We start from the raw sequence: 12,551 nt of genomic DNA on the forward strand, positions 1-12,551 counted from the left end.
GGCCTGACAGAAGGCCTACACAGTATGCACCTACAAATGAGTACCTTGAGACAAGAAATGCTGAATTAGAAATGCCACTGAATAGGATATATATTGTTGGGAGAGAAATGGAGTTAGAAAAAAGTTTCAAAAGATACCCTTGCAAATAGGACTAGATAATTAAGAGAAATACAACTATGAAGTATGCACTGTATACAGAACCATGAGGACGAGTTCTAGATGATTGGTTTGCAGGCACCTATAGCATGGAATAAGAAAAAGCAAAATAGGACAAGAAAAGCTTATATTGTATTATAACTGAGAAAGAGTAAGATTCTAGTTGTGATAGCGTGAATTATAACGTCTGCATGGTCTAACCATTCTCATAAGACTAAAAAAAATTCAATTTGTCAAATGCCTCACAATTACCTCATCTCTGGGTCAAGAAACAAGTCTTGTCTGACTGGTAACTTTTCAACAAGCTGAGAAAGAAATTAGTACCTGGACATGCAGGTTTCTGAAGGGAGGAAAGAAAAGTGTTGACAAGAATAAAGCTAAGTTTTAAATGCCTGAAACACTCAAACATGACATGTTGTGGGATAGTGTACCATATGTTAGGCAGAGGCAAAACAAACCACAACTCATTAGCATCTCGACTAAATTGCCCACTATGCTTAGAAATGTTGCTTGAAGGCACTTTGTGTCAAGGATCCAGTTCCTGTAGATGACTGTCGACATAGATCAAAATCCTACCAACAAATCAGTGTCAAAACCAGCAAGAGGGAGACTTTTGTCCTTGGCAGTAGCTTCCAGGTGCTCCTGGAAGTCACCAGGCCTAGACACAAAGATGTGTATTCAACGGAGGCAGAGAAGCATCATGCTTAGCTCTAAATGTGACCTTTGCTAGCAGATCATACTAGCAGCTACTAAATTACATTTCTTCTGCTCTTAGCCAGAGCCAAGATGGGAATCAAAGTCTAGATCACAGGAGAAGATCACACGAGCCTCAGCTTTTCCAGAAGAGGAAAACTACAAAGGATAGTAAATTTGCGTCGCATTTACAGGCTATTTTTGCAGATCGATAGACAAGGGATGAAGCTTAAAAGATGAGAGCAAAGGAAAATCAACAGATGTGCTGAAAGGGAGTGAAGAGGAAGGAGACCTCAAATTAACTGAAAAGCTGCACAGAAAGCTTCTCTACTTTGTGCACTTGCCTCAAGTTTTAAATGGCAAAATCTAGGAGTATTTCCAACTTAGTTTTATTAATTCTAGAAGAAAGACAATCAAAACGGTGTGCTTCTGCTTACAGTATGAAGTAAAGCACAGGAAGCCATTAGAGTAAGAAAAATTGTGTTCAGAAGGCTGAGGCAGCCTTAGGGGTAGGAGGCATGGGGACTGCTGTTAGGGACTGCTCAGGGACTGGGTGCTCCTTGAAGGTTGCCCACAGGCCTGAGTTCCACGCCTGTGGGCAACCTTCAAGGAGCACCCAGGCCCTGAGCAGTCCCTAACAGTGCGTATGCCAGCAGATGGAGGCGAAGTGGAGCCCCAGCTCGGTGGGAAAAGGGCCGGGGTGGGGAGCCGTGCTCAGCAGGGGCTCCTGCATCAAATTGCTCAAAGACAGGCGTGCTATGGTGTGTGCATGTTTCCAACACCTGGCAACAGCAGGCTGGCCCAGATGTGGGAAAAGGCCAAGGAGGCAGCAGAGTGGGAATGGGGCTCTGCAGGAGGCCCGGGCGGTTGCACACCCCTGTGGGGGATGAGGCTGGCCCAGAGGGTCCCTGGGGGTCTGGGGTGAAAAGGGGGGAGAAGAGAAGCAGGGAGGAAATGCCAGATGCCGCTGTGAGAATGCCATTCCGTCCCACAGGTGACATAGTGAGAGGAGGGTGGCAACAAAATGGTGATTGCTGCTGATCAGCCTGACATCTTCAAGACAAGAGGCCCAGAAAGGACTGCACATCTGCCTCCTAGTGTTGTCCTGAATGGGAGCTCATTACCCGGTGTTCATTACCTGTAGGTCTCTCAGCTTCCCGCAGGCATGCCACACTTGCGGTAAGCAAAGCTGCTTACCTCCCTATGTTCTTTGGGCCTCTGAAAGGGACTGTCCACTTAGCTGCAGCCTGGCAAGGAAGGGAGTCTTACAACACTGTGGATATTTTCGACTTTTATTGACACTCGGGCTGAAACCAAGTATCCCCTCGCTGCTTCTCCATCTTCAGCATTCTGTCCTGCAGGTGGCCTGCTCAGGCTGACAGCTTGGAGCGCCTGCAGGCTCCAGTTCTACTGCAGCCCAGCTTTTCCTCTCACTGCTTAATTCTTATTATGACAATTCTTTCATTTCTACTTCAAAGCTTCCCTAAATTAACAACACTCTATCCTAAGCTAAACAATCCTCTACTATCCAAGCTCTCTACGTTCTATAGTCCTTAAAAGTTGATCCCTACATCTCCTAATTTTTTTAAACTTTCATCTTTTGCAGAAAGAAAAACAACAGAGCTTTAAATTGAACCTAACAACATATCTAACCCAACCTAACCTAACCTAACCTAACCTAACCTAACCTAACCTAACCGCTAACCTAACAGCTAACCTAACAGCTAACCTAAGAGCTAAACTGAGCAAATATTTACACTATCGTGTTTCCTATCTACAGCACAGCTCCTCTTCAAACTCGGGGGATGGCTGAAGCTCGGCCTAAAGATGACGCATCCCCTTTTCCCTCCTCTCGGCTGGCGGGGCATCAGGGCCTCCTCAGGCGCAGGTGTCTCCTCTCCAGTCTTCCTGCACTCGCTTGGCTGAGATGATCAGAGCAGCCAGGCTGGAGGCAGGATCGCCTGAGGTCACAAAGGGATGCTGCCCAGAGGAAAAAGAACAAAGAAAGGAACTCTTACTTTCCAGGATCACATCCTCGCGGGCTCAAGCAGGATCCCCTGGCTATCAGCAAGACACACATCGAGCACCGAGGGCAGCATGTCACCCTGCGCCTTCCTGTCCTGGCAGCTTTCTGTGCCACGTGGCCCACACTCCTCCTCCTCATCCCTTCATGCAGGTGTCCTCAGCTGCCAGGCCTTTTTGCCCCTTTGCTTTTCCTTACCTGTAGGAGCTCCTGGGCAGACCAGCGCCTGTCCTCATCTGCCTGCAGGCAGCAGCGGAGGAAGTCGCGCAGGAGAGCCGAGTGGTGCCTGGGGTTCTGCAGTTTTGGGGGCCCGTTCCTTTCTAGCAGTTCAAAAACCTACAGCACATGGATGCAAGAGGACACTCCACCTGCTCCTTTGCTAGCCACACACAGCTCTCTCCACACAGAGCCCTCTTGCTAAGCTGCACCTTACCCGGAGACGGGCTTCCCGCTGGTAAGGAGCTTCCCCTTCCACCATTTCCAGCCCCATGATCCCCAGGGACCAGATGTCCACTTTGGGGCCGTAGGCTTCTCCTCTCACCACCTCCGGTGCCATCCAGCTGGGAGTGCCGACGCTGGAGCTGCGCTTGCTGTGCTCAGGGCTGAGCTGAGCACAGAGGCCAAAGTCACCTGAGGACAAAAACAAAGCCTGTCAAAGCCAGCTACCACTGGCAAAGCGGCCAAAACCATTGCCCACTCCAAGCCTGACCAGGCCATGCTGAATCTAGCTGAAAAAGCAGCTGAGCCCTCTTTCCACGTGCCTGGAGCCAGGCAAATAAGGCATCGGCCGCTTCAAAAACACCCTGACGATTCACGCACTGGCCAAGCCGCGCTTCTGCCCCAGTGGCCGTCACCAAAATGCAAGCGCACGGCATATGCTGGACATGCTGCAGCCCAGCAGGGACACCCACCCAACTTGACGGATCCGTCCGTGCTCACAAGGACGTTGCAACTTTTGATGTCTCTGTGGATGACTTGGCGGCAATGAAGGAAATGCAGTCCTTGCAGGCACTGAGAGAGAAGAAGGAGGGAGGGAAAGTTAACGTGCAGGATCTGATTTCATCCCACCCGCAAGGAAAGAGCTCAACGGGATTGGCGGCTTTCTCAGGGAATTGTGAGCCAGGGCGAAACATCACGCTGCTGTCATCATGAAGAGCTTGCTGCTTCAACACTCTTGGAAGTTTTTTCTAGATTTCCAAGCAAAGGCACCTGGGCTCCCAAAAGTTCCACCGGCCTTGGGTAGGAAGCGCGTCACCTTTGGCTGGGAGGCGGCACGGTAAAGAATTTTGGGGAAGCCTAGTGGCAGCAGAAGAGGAAGCTGCTGGTGACAGCAGCACCTTCGAGCTGTTCCAGAATGCATCGCCATCCAGGCTGCAATGCTATCCTTTGAAGCTGAGGACAGCTCTTTGCCCTTAGCTTGAAATTCTGCCACCCGCATGCTGCCTTCCAGTGGCAAGCAATGTAGGACAGACAGACAGGCTCCAGGCAAACATTCCCAGGCAAAGCTGAGAAGAGGAAGAAAGAGAAATTGAGCCAGTGAGCGAGCACCAAGGCCAGACAACAGACAGGATGGAAGAGTGCAAGAACAGAGCCTGAGGAGTGCGAGGGCACCGGCAGGCAGTACACTTCCCATGCTCTTTCTTCTCCTGTGTGGCATGAGAGCAGCAACAGCAGCAGCAGCAGCAAAAGAAGGGTGAGAGCAAGAAATCTCGGCTCTCCTTAAGCTCCAGCTGGCAAGCAGCATCCGGGCAGGCTTGGGCAAGCACAAGCGGGATCCCTCACCTCCCGACAGACAGCGCCTATCTGTCCTTCCTCCAGGTACACTGCCCTCAGCACATCAAACAAGGTGCCGCCGTCCATGAACTCCATGGCCAGCCAGAGCTCCGCATCCACCAGGTAGCTGAAAGAAGAAAACTACGGCATGGAGAAACAGAATGGGCACAGCCTCAGTCACCCCAGGGCCTGAGCCAGGTTTTTGCAGCTGCTCTCCAAGCTACGTGGGCCACAAGAGACTATTGAACAGCAGCTCCACCTCCTCCCACGCTCTGGAGACCAGCAGAGAAATCATCCCCAGCTCTGTTCTCTGCCAGTGACCAAAGGGCATCGTCTCTTTGCGCTTGCACCAGCTAAAGCTACATTGACACCAGAATATGCCAACCTGTCTAAGTAGGTAACGATATTGGGACTCCTGTTGTCCCTCATGGCCAGGATTTCATTGGCAGCCAGCTCCTCGGACATCTCCTCCTCGAGTGACATGATCTTGATTGCCACCTGCAATGACATTGGCCACCGGTACCTTGAGAAGACGCACCCTGCTCGAGATCACAAGGAGCACGGAGCGAGTGCTGGTGCAATGAGGCAGCACGCTGGGCCAAAGCGCCTTGTCACTAGACAGCAGAGCTTAGCAGAAGCACCAAAGGCCAGCCCAAATGCATTCTGCCCCCTGAGCCTAGACTGCATTTCAGAGGAACAGCCTCTGCTGCAGACATGGAGCTGCCACCCAAACCTCCAAGCAGAGCTCACAGCAGCGGGCAAAGCGCTCCGGAGCTGCAAAATGGCATGGGGCTGTTGGCACTTTACCTGTTGTCCGCTGCTGGTGTCAAGGGCTTTATAAACAGCTCCAAACCCCCTAGAAAGACAAAAGCAGCAGAAAGACACCTTTATCCCTTTGGCAGTGAAAGCAAGCCCAGGTAGCAGATCTCCCCAGGCTGCCTGGACGCCTTCCTCAGAAAAAATGCCTGGCTGCAGCATCTCTTCTGCCAACGGCACCTCAGCCCATCAGCCCTCTGCCATGCGGCGCAGGCTGTCCGAGGGAACACTAAGGTGCAGCATGAAGACCAAGGGCCGCTGGAAATCTCCAAGGCGCACGCCCTGCCAGGTCATTTCACAACCTAAGGGGAACTCTCTCCTTGTGCGGGTGTGCATGCATGTGTGTGTCAAAAAAGGGAGAACAATTTGAGTCAGAAGACTGTCCTTGACAATCTGACCTTTCTTGGATGGCAAGGTGCTCTTTCAGGCCCGAAAGCTGCAGGGGCAGGGGTTTTCCCAGCTCCTGCTCCTCACTGCTGCAAGCAAGACACTGCCAGCATCAACTTGTCTTTGATGAGGCCTTTGGATTGCTCTGACCAAGCAGTCCGGGCAGGCCACACGAGGTCAAGCCAGAGCCTGACCATGATTGGGGCTTGCCTGACTTCACGCTTGATATTGCACCAGCCAAAGACCTGGTCCACACTTTTGTAAAATGAGCTGACGTCACGCTTACCCTCGCCCGAGTTCCTCAAATGCCGTGTATTTGCCTGTTGGCCGGCCCGGACTCACGATGCTCCCTGAAAGACAAAAGCAGTGCAGGGCGCTCACTGGCACACAGAGACGCCGCTGCCCAGAGCGTCCCAAAGGCAGCCCCACTGCCCGCAGCTCTGGGCCCTTTGCGGTCCCTCGGCTTCCAGCTGCTGAGACCAGCAAGTGGGAGGGCCATCTTCTCCACCTTTCATCAGGTGGCCTTTCCAAGAAGGCCTTGATTTCTTTCAAGAGCAGCATCCCACGCGATAAGCCAAAATGATGAGCCCTTAAGAAGGGGGCCCTAAGAGGTAACCAAGGGCCTTTGCAGCCTCCTCACTCACACCCACCATCACTGGCAGGTCCACTGCCAGGGGCACAAAGTGTCTGGGCCGGAGGAGGAGTAAGAACCAGAGCCAGAAAACAGCTGGCGCCAGACAGCTGCCTGGGCAATAGTCACTTGCTAGGTGCCAGCCTTCTGCTCAAGCAGAAACAATCTCTGCTTTTGTCTTTGGCCCACAAGGCAGCCCAGGCAGGGCCAAGCCAGGCCTAGCCGCCCTCACAGGCAGCAGGGACTCCCTGAGCGCTGCCACGCTGCCTCAGAGCACAACAACACCTTCTGCAGAGAGGCCTAAGTGCCTCTGAGACCGAGGGGCAGCATCTGGCGCAGCCTACACCCAGACACGCGCACAACACCCTGCTCTGGCAGACAAGAAATGCACCGGACGTACTCAGTGTCTTCAGGCCCTCCCTCATCTCGGGCTGCTGGGCTGCGCTGCTGCAGGAAGTGCCGGCAGCGGGGGTTGAGCTGGCTGCTGCAGGCCACGCTGGTCCGGCGGCACCAGGCTGAATGGCAGAGCCTGTCTTGCGCTGGGACAAGAAAGGATTGCCCGTCAGAAGGGTGGCTGGCACACATGCCCCCCCTAAGCGCACGGCAAAAGCAAGGCCTTGGGAAGGTGCTGCCAGCCACGGCCAGGCCTCTCCAGCTGGGGCAGTTCCCATGTCCCCTTCTCAAAGGCACCTTCGGGAGAAGCCCAAAGGCTACTGGCATCCAGCCCCTCCCGACCACCTCCATGCTCCACGTCTTCAGCTGTTCTGCAAGACACTGGCAACAAGGTATCGATGGGGCTGCCAAGATCCACAAAGAGATCAGAGCAGGGCCCCAGAGCCTTGCTGCTTTCCTCCTCCTGTCTTTTCCTGGGCAATGAAATCAGCCCGGAGTTGGCACGCAACAGTCTGCTCAGAAGCCCGCAGCGTGTCCCTTCTCTGATCTGTTTCACGGATTTCCCTTCTCTATGGCAGCCTTTAGGGAGCGGCCCTTGGGAGCCGCCTTCCAGCCCTGCCCAGACCCACCGGCCCTTTTACAGTGCAGGCCTGCCGAGGATTCTCCTCTCCAAACTCTGCTCTGACCGGCTGGAAGGGAAGCACAGCCTGAAGCTAATTAGTCCACGGAGAGGGCAGGTCCCTTCCAGGGCCCAGTGTCTCCCAGGTACCCTGCAAGGCTGTCAACTGCGAATTTGGGCCGCGCTGTCCGCTGACCACTGGCAGCCTGCACTGACCACGGGCACAAGGGGCTGACTCCTACACTGAGAGTCACTGAATGCTGCCTCCTGTCTGATCCCAAGAGACACTCTGGCACCCTCTCAGCATCCCAGCTTAAATGTCAAACTTCAGAACCCATTGGCCAGGGCTCTGCGGCTTGCCTGAAGCCGCACTACGCCTCAGCAGGCACACGGCCGCCAGCATCTTCCGCCACGAGCAACAAGGGCTGCTCCAAAACGGGGAAGCCTGGCCCTGCACCAAAGGCAGTGCCAAGCTCAGCTGTCACTTACTGGCTCAGCAAGTTCAGGCTGTGAAGGGACAGCAGCTGAAGGCTTCATCTTCCTTTGCTCCTCTTCAGCCTCTTCCTCAATGACAGAGGCAGCCAGAGGAGCTGCTGACCCTGCTGTTGTGCCCTGCAGGCAGACAGAAGTGAGAGAGATGGGCAAAAGCCAGTGCCTTAGGAGCTGCTTTCTATTGAGCTGGGAAAGGACCCAGAAGAAGGGCAAATCATAGACTTGGATACAAGTGGGCCTCTGAGTCACGCAAACCCGAGGAAGTTGGCTGAATGAGCTGCTACTCCATCTTGCTGTGCATTTGAGCTTCCCTGCTGCCTAGAAGCAGCAAGATGCCTCGGAGCTGTCCCATTTGCCTTTCATCTCTTGAAAGGCTCTTCACTGGAAAATCAGCAAACAGCCAGTGCTCCCTTTGCTACTGCTGATGCCAGCGGGCAGCTGGCCTTTCCTTTAGCCTCCCACGCCGGCACTCCACACTGGGCTGCAACAGGCCAAGCTGGCAGAATTGCTGCACCATTCTCACACGCCAGCAACGGCACAGCTTCCTTTGCCACTCACCAAAGGACAGGCATGTCTCCATCCGCGTGTCAGGTGACCTGCAGCCAGCAAGGCAAAAGGAACCAGAGGCCCTTAGAAAAGTGCCTGTGCTGGCCACTCCCACAGCACAAGGCAGCCCCAACACAGAGCATTTCCCTTTCCCAACATGCCTCCAGGAGCAACAGCTCTTTCCCACAGCAAGCAAGAGAACAACAAGGACGCTAGAGGAGGCTCTGTCTGCATTTGGGCCTCTTTTGCAAGGAGAGAAATAGGAAGACGGTGCTGGAAATGCCCGCCGCTCTTCAAAACTTTGAGCTCCTCTTGTGCCCAACAGCTCAAGCTGCATTTCCCTCTTCTCTTTCCTGCATTTTCCTTATACATTCTTTTAAATGGCATGCCCTAATTCCCATCCCTTGGCTGAAGATGATAGCCCAGCAAAGCTTCCACAAAGGGTCCCTTCCCTGTGGCAGCTCCCTGCTGAAGCAGCCCAGGAACAGCTGCTGGGCTCAGCAGCAAACCCTCCCTGCACTGCAGTTTCTGCTGCATCGCCAAGGCAATCGCAGTCTTGGCACAGCATCAAAGGCTCAAGTCATGCAGCCAAGGCCTCTAAGGGGCAGAATATGGAGCAAAAGGTGCTTTCCTTCACTCCTGGAGAGAACCACTGAGTTGGTAGAAGTACTTCTGAGGATCTCCCCTCAGGGTCTGCAATTTGCAGCTTGTCTTGCTTGAAGCAGCAAGCCGAGGAAATGACGGACTCCGCTGCCACGCACTCTCCCGGGGAAGGAAGGCAACCGCTGCAGGTTGCATGGCAAATACTCTGCACGCGCCACCCAGTACAGATGCCCCCTTTGGAGCTGATGCTGCTGGCAGGACATTGACCAAAGCGGTGGCACCTTCAGGGCCATTTTGTTCCCACAGAAACTGGGCCACTGGTGCGGCATAAAGAGCAGAGCCAAGCAAAAGTCGGGGGATGCCAGCCCCAGGAGAAACCTTTACTTACGAGTCAGCTGGGTCAGGTAGTAGCCAGAATAGACAACAGAAAAGACGGTGCAAACGGCGGCACAGACTTGCCCGATCATTTTGGCAGCGCTGTGCGCGTTTGCACGCTGAGTACCACCCAAGGGAAAGCCAAGACTCCTCTCGGGGTGCAGGCCGTCTGCTGAGAGCTCCTTGAGCACAAGGATCCTCCTGCAGGGAGCCAGCGGAAGAGCTGCTCTGGACGACCAGGCCTGGCGCGCACCGGGACAACGCTGTGCTGACAGCACTGTGACGTGGCACCTCTGGCTTGACCTCACAAAGGCAGCTGCTCTGGGGCTTTCTTGTGCCCAGCAAGACAACCTTCTGTACAGCTAATGCAAAAGAAAAGCCTGGGAAATTCTCCTCACTCACAAAGGCAGTGCTCAAGGCATCCCAGGGGAACTCAGAAAATGCGCCAATCCAAGCAGCATTCAAGCAATGCAAGCAAACATGACTTTTGGTCCCCAAAGCTTTGACTGAAAGCAAGTCTGCTTCTTCTAGGTGGCATCCTAGCTGGTTTGGAAAATGTCACTAACTTCTTCAGTGACATTTAGATGGCAAACAAAGCAAAGACAATAAATTTCCAGGACTATTGTAGGCTGCAGTTGCTCCTTGAACACGCGGGCGCATGCTGACCTATGGAGGGGCTTGGCAGCTGGCCTGCAAGCACAGCCGAGTTCATGGAAGAAATAGCAGTTGATGGTTTTTGAGTGTATCCATAGCAAGGAAGAAGACAAGGCTGTCAGCATGGAAACCCATTAGAAGAGATAATGGAAAACTTGCGTATGCTAGACTAGGTGCCTAAGTAGATGTGCATACGTGCCTCATAAATTTCTGTAAAACTTTTGCCAGTTATATTGACGTTAATTGCTTTGCACCACTGGATAGAAGAAGTTATTGTGATGTAGTTAGTGACTTGAGATCACGCTTTGTTAAGAGTGTATAAGCTGGAGAACATGCAGAATGAAAAAAACAAACCTTTTTCTTCTTGGACCGTGATCACGTGTGTATGCCACGTCCGGCCTAACGGTGATGCTTGCCCTATCTCTGGGTCAAGAAACAAGTCTTGTCTGACTGGTAACTTTTCAACAAGCTGAGAAAGAAATTAGTACCTGGACATGCAGGTTTCTGAAGGGAGGAAAGAAAAGTGTTGACAAGAATAAAGCTAAGTTTTAAATGCCTGAAACACTCAAACATGACATGTTGTGGGATAGTGTACCATATGTTAGACAGAGGCAAAACAAACCACAACTCATTAGTATCTGGACTTCATTGCCCACTATGCTTAGAAATGTTGTTGCTTGAAGGCACTTTGTGTCAAGGATCCAGTTCCTGTAGATGACTGTCGACGTAGATCAAAATCCTACCAACAAATCAGTGTCAAAACCAGCAAGAGGGAGACTTTTGTCCTTGGCAGGAGCTTCCAGGTGCTCCTGGAAGTCACCAGGCCTAGACACAAAGATGTGTATTCAACGGAGGCAGAGAAGCATCATGCTTAGCTCTAAATGTGACCTTTGCTAGCAGATCATACTAGCAGCTACTAAATTACATTTCTTCTGCTCTTAGCCAGAGCCAAGATGGGAATCAAAGTCTAGATCACAGGAGAAGATCACACGAGCCTCAGCTTTTCCAGAAGAGGAAAACTACAAAGGATAGTAAATTTGCGTCGCATTTACATGCTATTTTTGCAGATCGATAGACAAGGGATGAAGCTTAAAAGATGAGAGCAAAGGAAAATCAACAGATGTGCTGAAAGGGAGTGAAGAGGAAGGAGACCTCAAATTAACTGAAAAGCTGCACAGAAAGCTTCTCTACTTTGTGCACTTGCCTCAAGTTTTAAATGGCAAAATCTAGGAGTATTTCCAACTTAGTTTTATTAATTCTAGAAGAAAGACAATCAAAACGGTGTGCTTCTGCTTACAGTATGAAGTAAAGCACAGGAAGCCATTAGAGTAAGAAAAATTGTGTTCAGAAGGCTGAGGCAGCCTTAGGGGTAGGAGGCATGGGGACTGCTGTTAGGGACTGCTCAGGGACTGGGTGCTCCTTGAAGGTTGCCCACAGGCCTGAGTTCCACGCCTGTGGGCAACCTTCAAGGAGCACCCAGTCCCTGAGCAGTCCCTAACAGTGCGTATGCCAGCAGATGGAGGCGAAGCAGAGCCCCAGCTCGGTGGGAAAAGGGCCGGGGTGGGGAGCCGTGCTCAGCAGGGGCTCCTGCATCAAATTGCTCAAAGACAGGCGTGCTATGGTGTGTGCATGTTTCCAACACCTGGCAACAGCAGGCTGGCCCAGATGTGGGAAAAGGCCAAGGAGGCAGCAGAGTGGGAATGGGGCTCTGCAGGAGGCCCGGGCGGTTGCACACCCCTGTGGGGGATGAGGCTGGCCCAGAGGGTCCCTGGGGGTCTGGGGTGAAAAGGGGGGAGAAGAGAAGCAGGGAGGAAATGCCAGATGCCGCTGTGAGAATGCCATTCCGTCCCACAGGTGACATAGTGAGAGGAGGGTGGCAACAAAATGGTGATTGCTGCTGATCAGCCTGACATCTTCAAGACAAGAGGCCCAGAAAGGACTGCACATCTGCCTCCTAGTGTTGTCCTGAATGGGAGCTCATTACCCGGTGTTCATTACCTGTAGGTCTCTCAGCTTCCCGCAGGCATGCCACACTTGCGGTAAGCAAAGCTGCTTACCTCCCTATGTTCTTTGGGCCTCTGAAAGGGACTGTCCACTTAGCTGCAGCCTGGCAAGGAAGGGAGTCTTACAACACTGTGGATATTTTCGACTTTTATTGACACTCGGGCTGAAACCAAGTATCCCCTCGCTGCTTCTCCATCTTCAGCATTCTGTCCTGCAGGTGGCCTGCTCAGGCTGACAGCTTGGAGCGCCTGCAGGCTCCAGTTCTACTGCAGCCCAGCTTTTCCTCTCACTGCTTAATTCTTATTATGACAATTCTTTCATTTCTACTTCAAAGCTTCCCTAAATTAACAACACTCTATCCTAAGCTAAACAATCCTCTACTATCC

At 52.5% G+C, this 12,551-nt stretch overlaps 1 protein-coding gene across 1 annotated transcript; it reads right to left on the minus strand.

Moving 5' to 3' along the window:
* Nucleotides 1-2,727: 2,727 nt before the first annotated feature.
* Nucleotides 2,728-9,599, minus strand: LOC128941639 (serine/threonine-protein kinase PAK 3-like). Its single transcript, XM_054283510.1, has 13 exons — nt 9,521-9,599; nt 8,542-8,579; nt 7,977-8,103; nt 7,905-7,916; nt 6,880-7,008; nt 6,135-6,198; nt 5,453-5,501; nt 5,031-5,143; nt 4,655-4,772; nt 3,784-3,883; nt 3,306-3,502; nt 3,071-3,208; nt 2,728-2,829 (listed from the first exon to the last, which is right to left on the minus strand). The coding sequence occupies exons 1-13, from the start codon at nt 9,597-9,599 to the stop codon at nt 2,728-2,730; spliced, it is 1,266 nt and encodes a 421-aa protein (XP_054139485.1).
* Nucleotides 9,600-12,551: the final 2,952 nt, after the last annotated feature.

The sequence above is a fragment of the Melozone crissalis genome, unplaced genomic scaffold (assembly GCF_028551555.1).
Source record: "Melozone crissalis strain CALT ecotype California unplaced genomic scaffold, PUWL_Pcris_2 ptg000036l_1, whole genome shotgun sequence".
Classification (NCBI taxonomy): domain Eukaryota; kingdom Metazoa; phylum Chordata; class Aves; order Passeriformes; family Passerellidae; genus Melozone; species Melozone crissalis.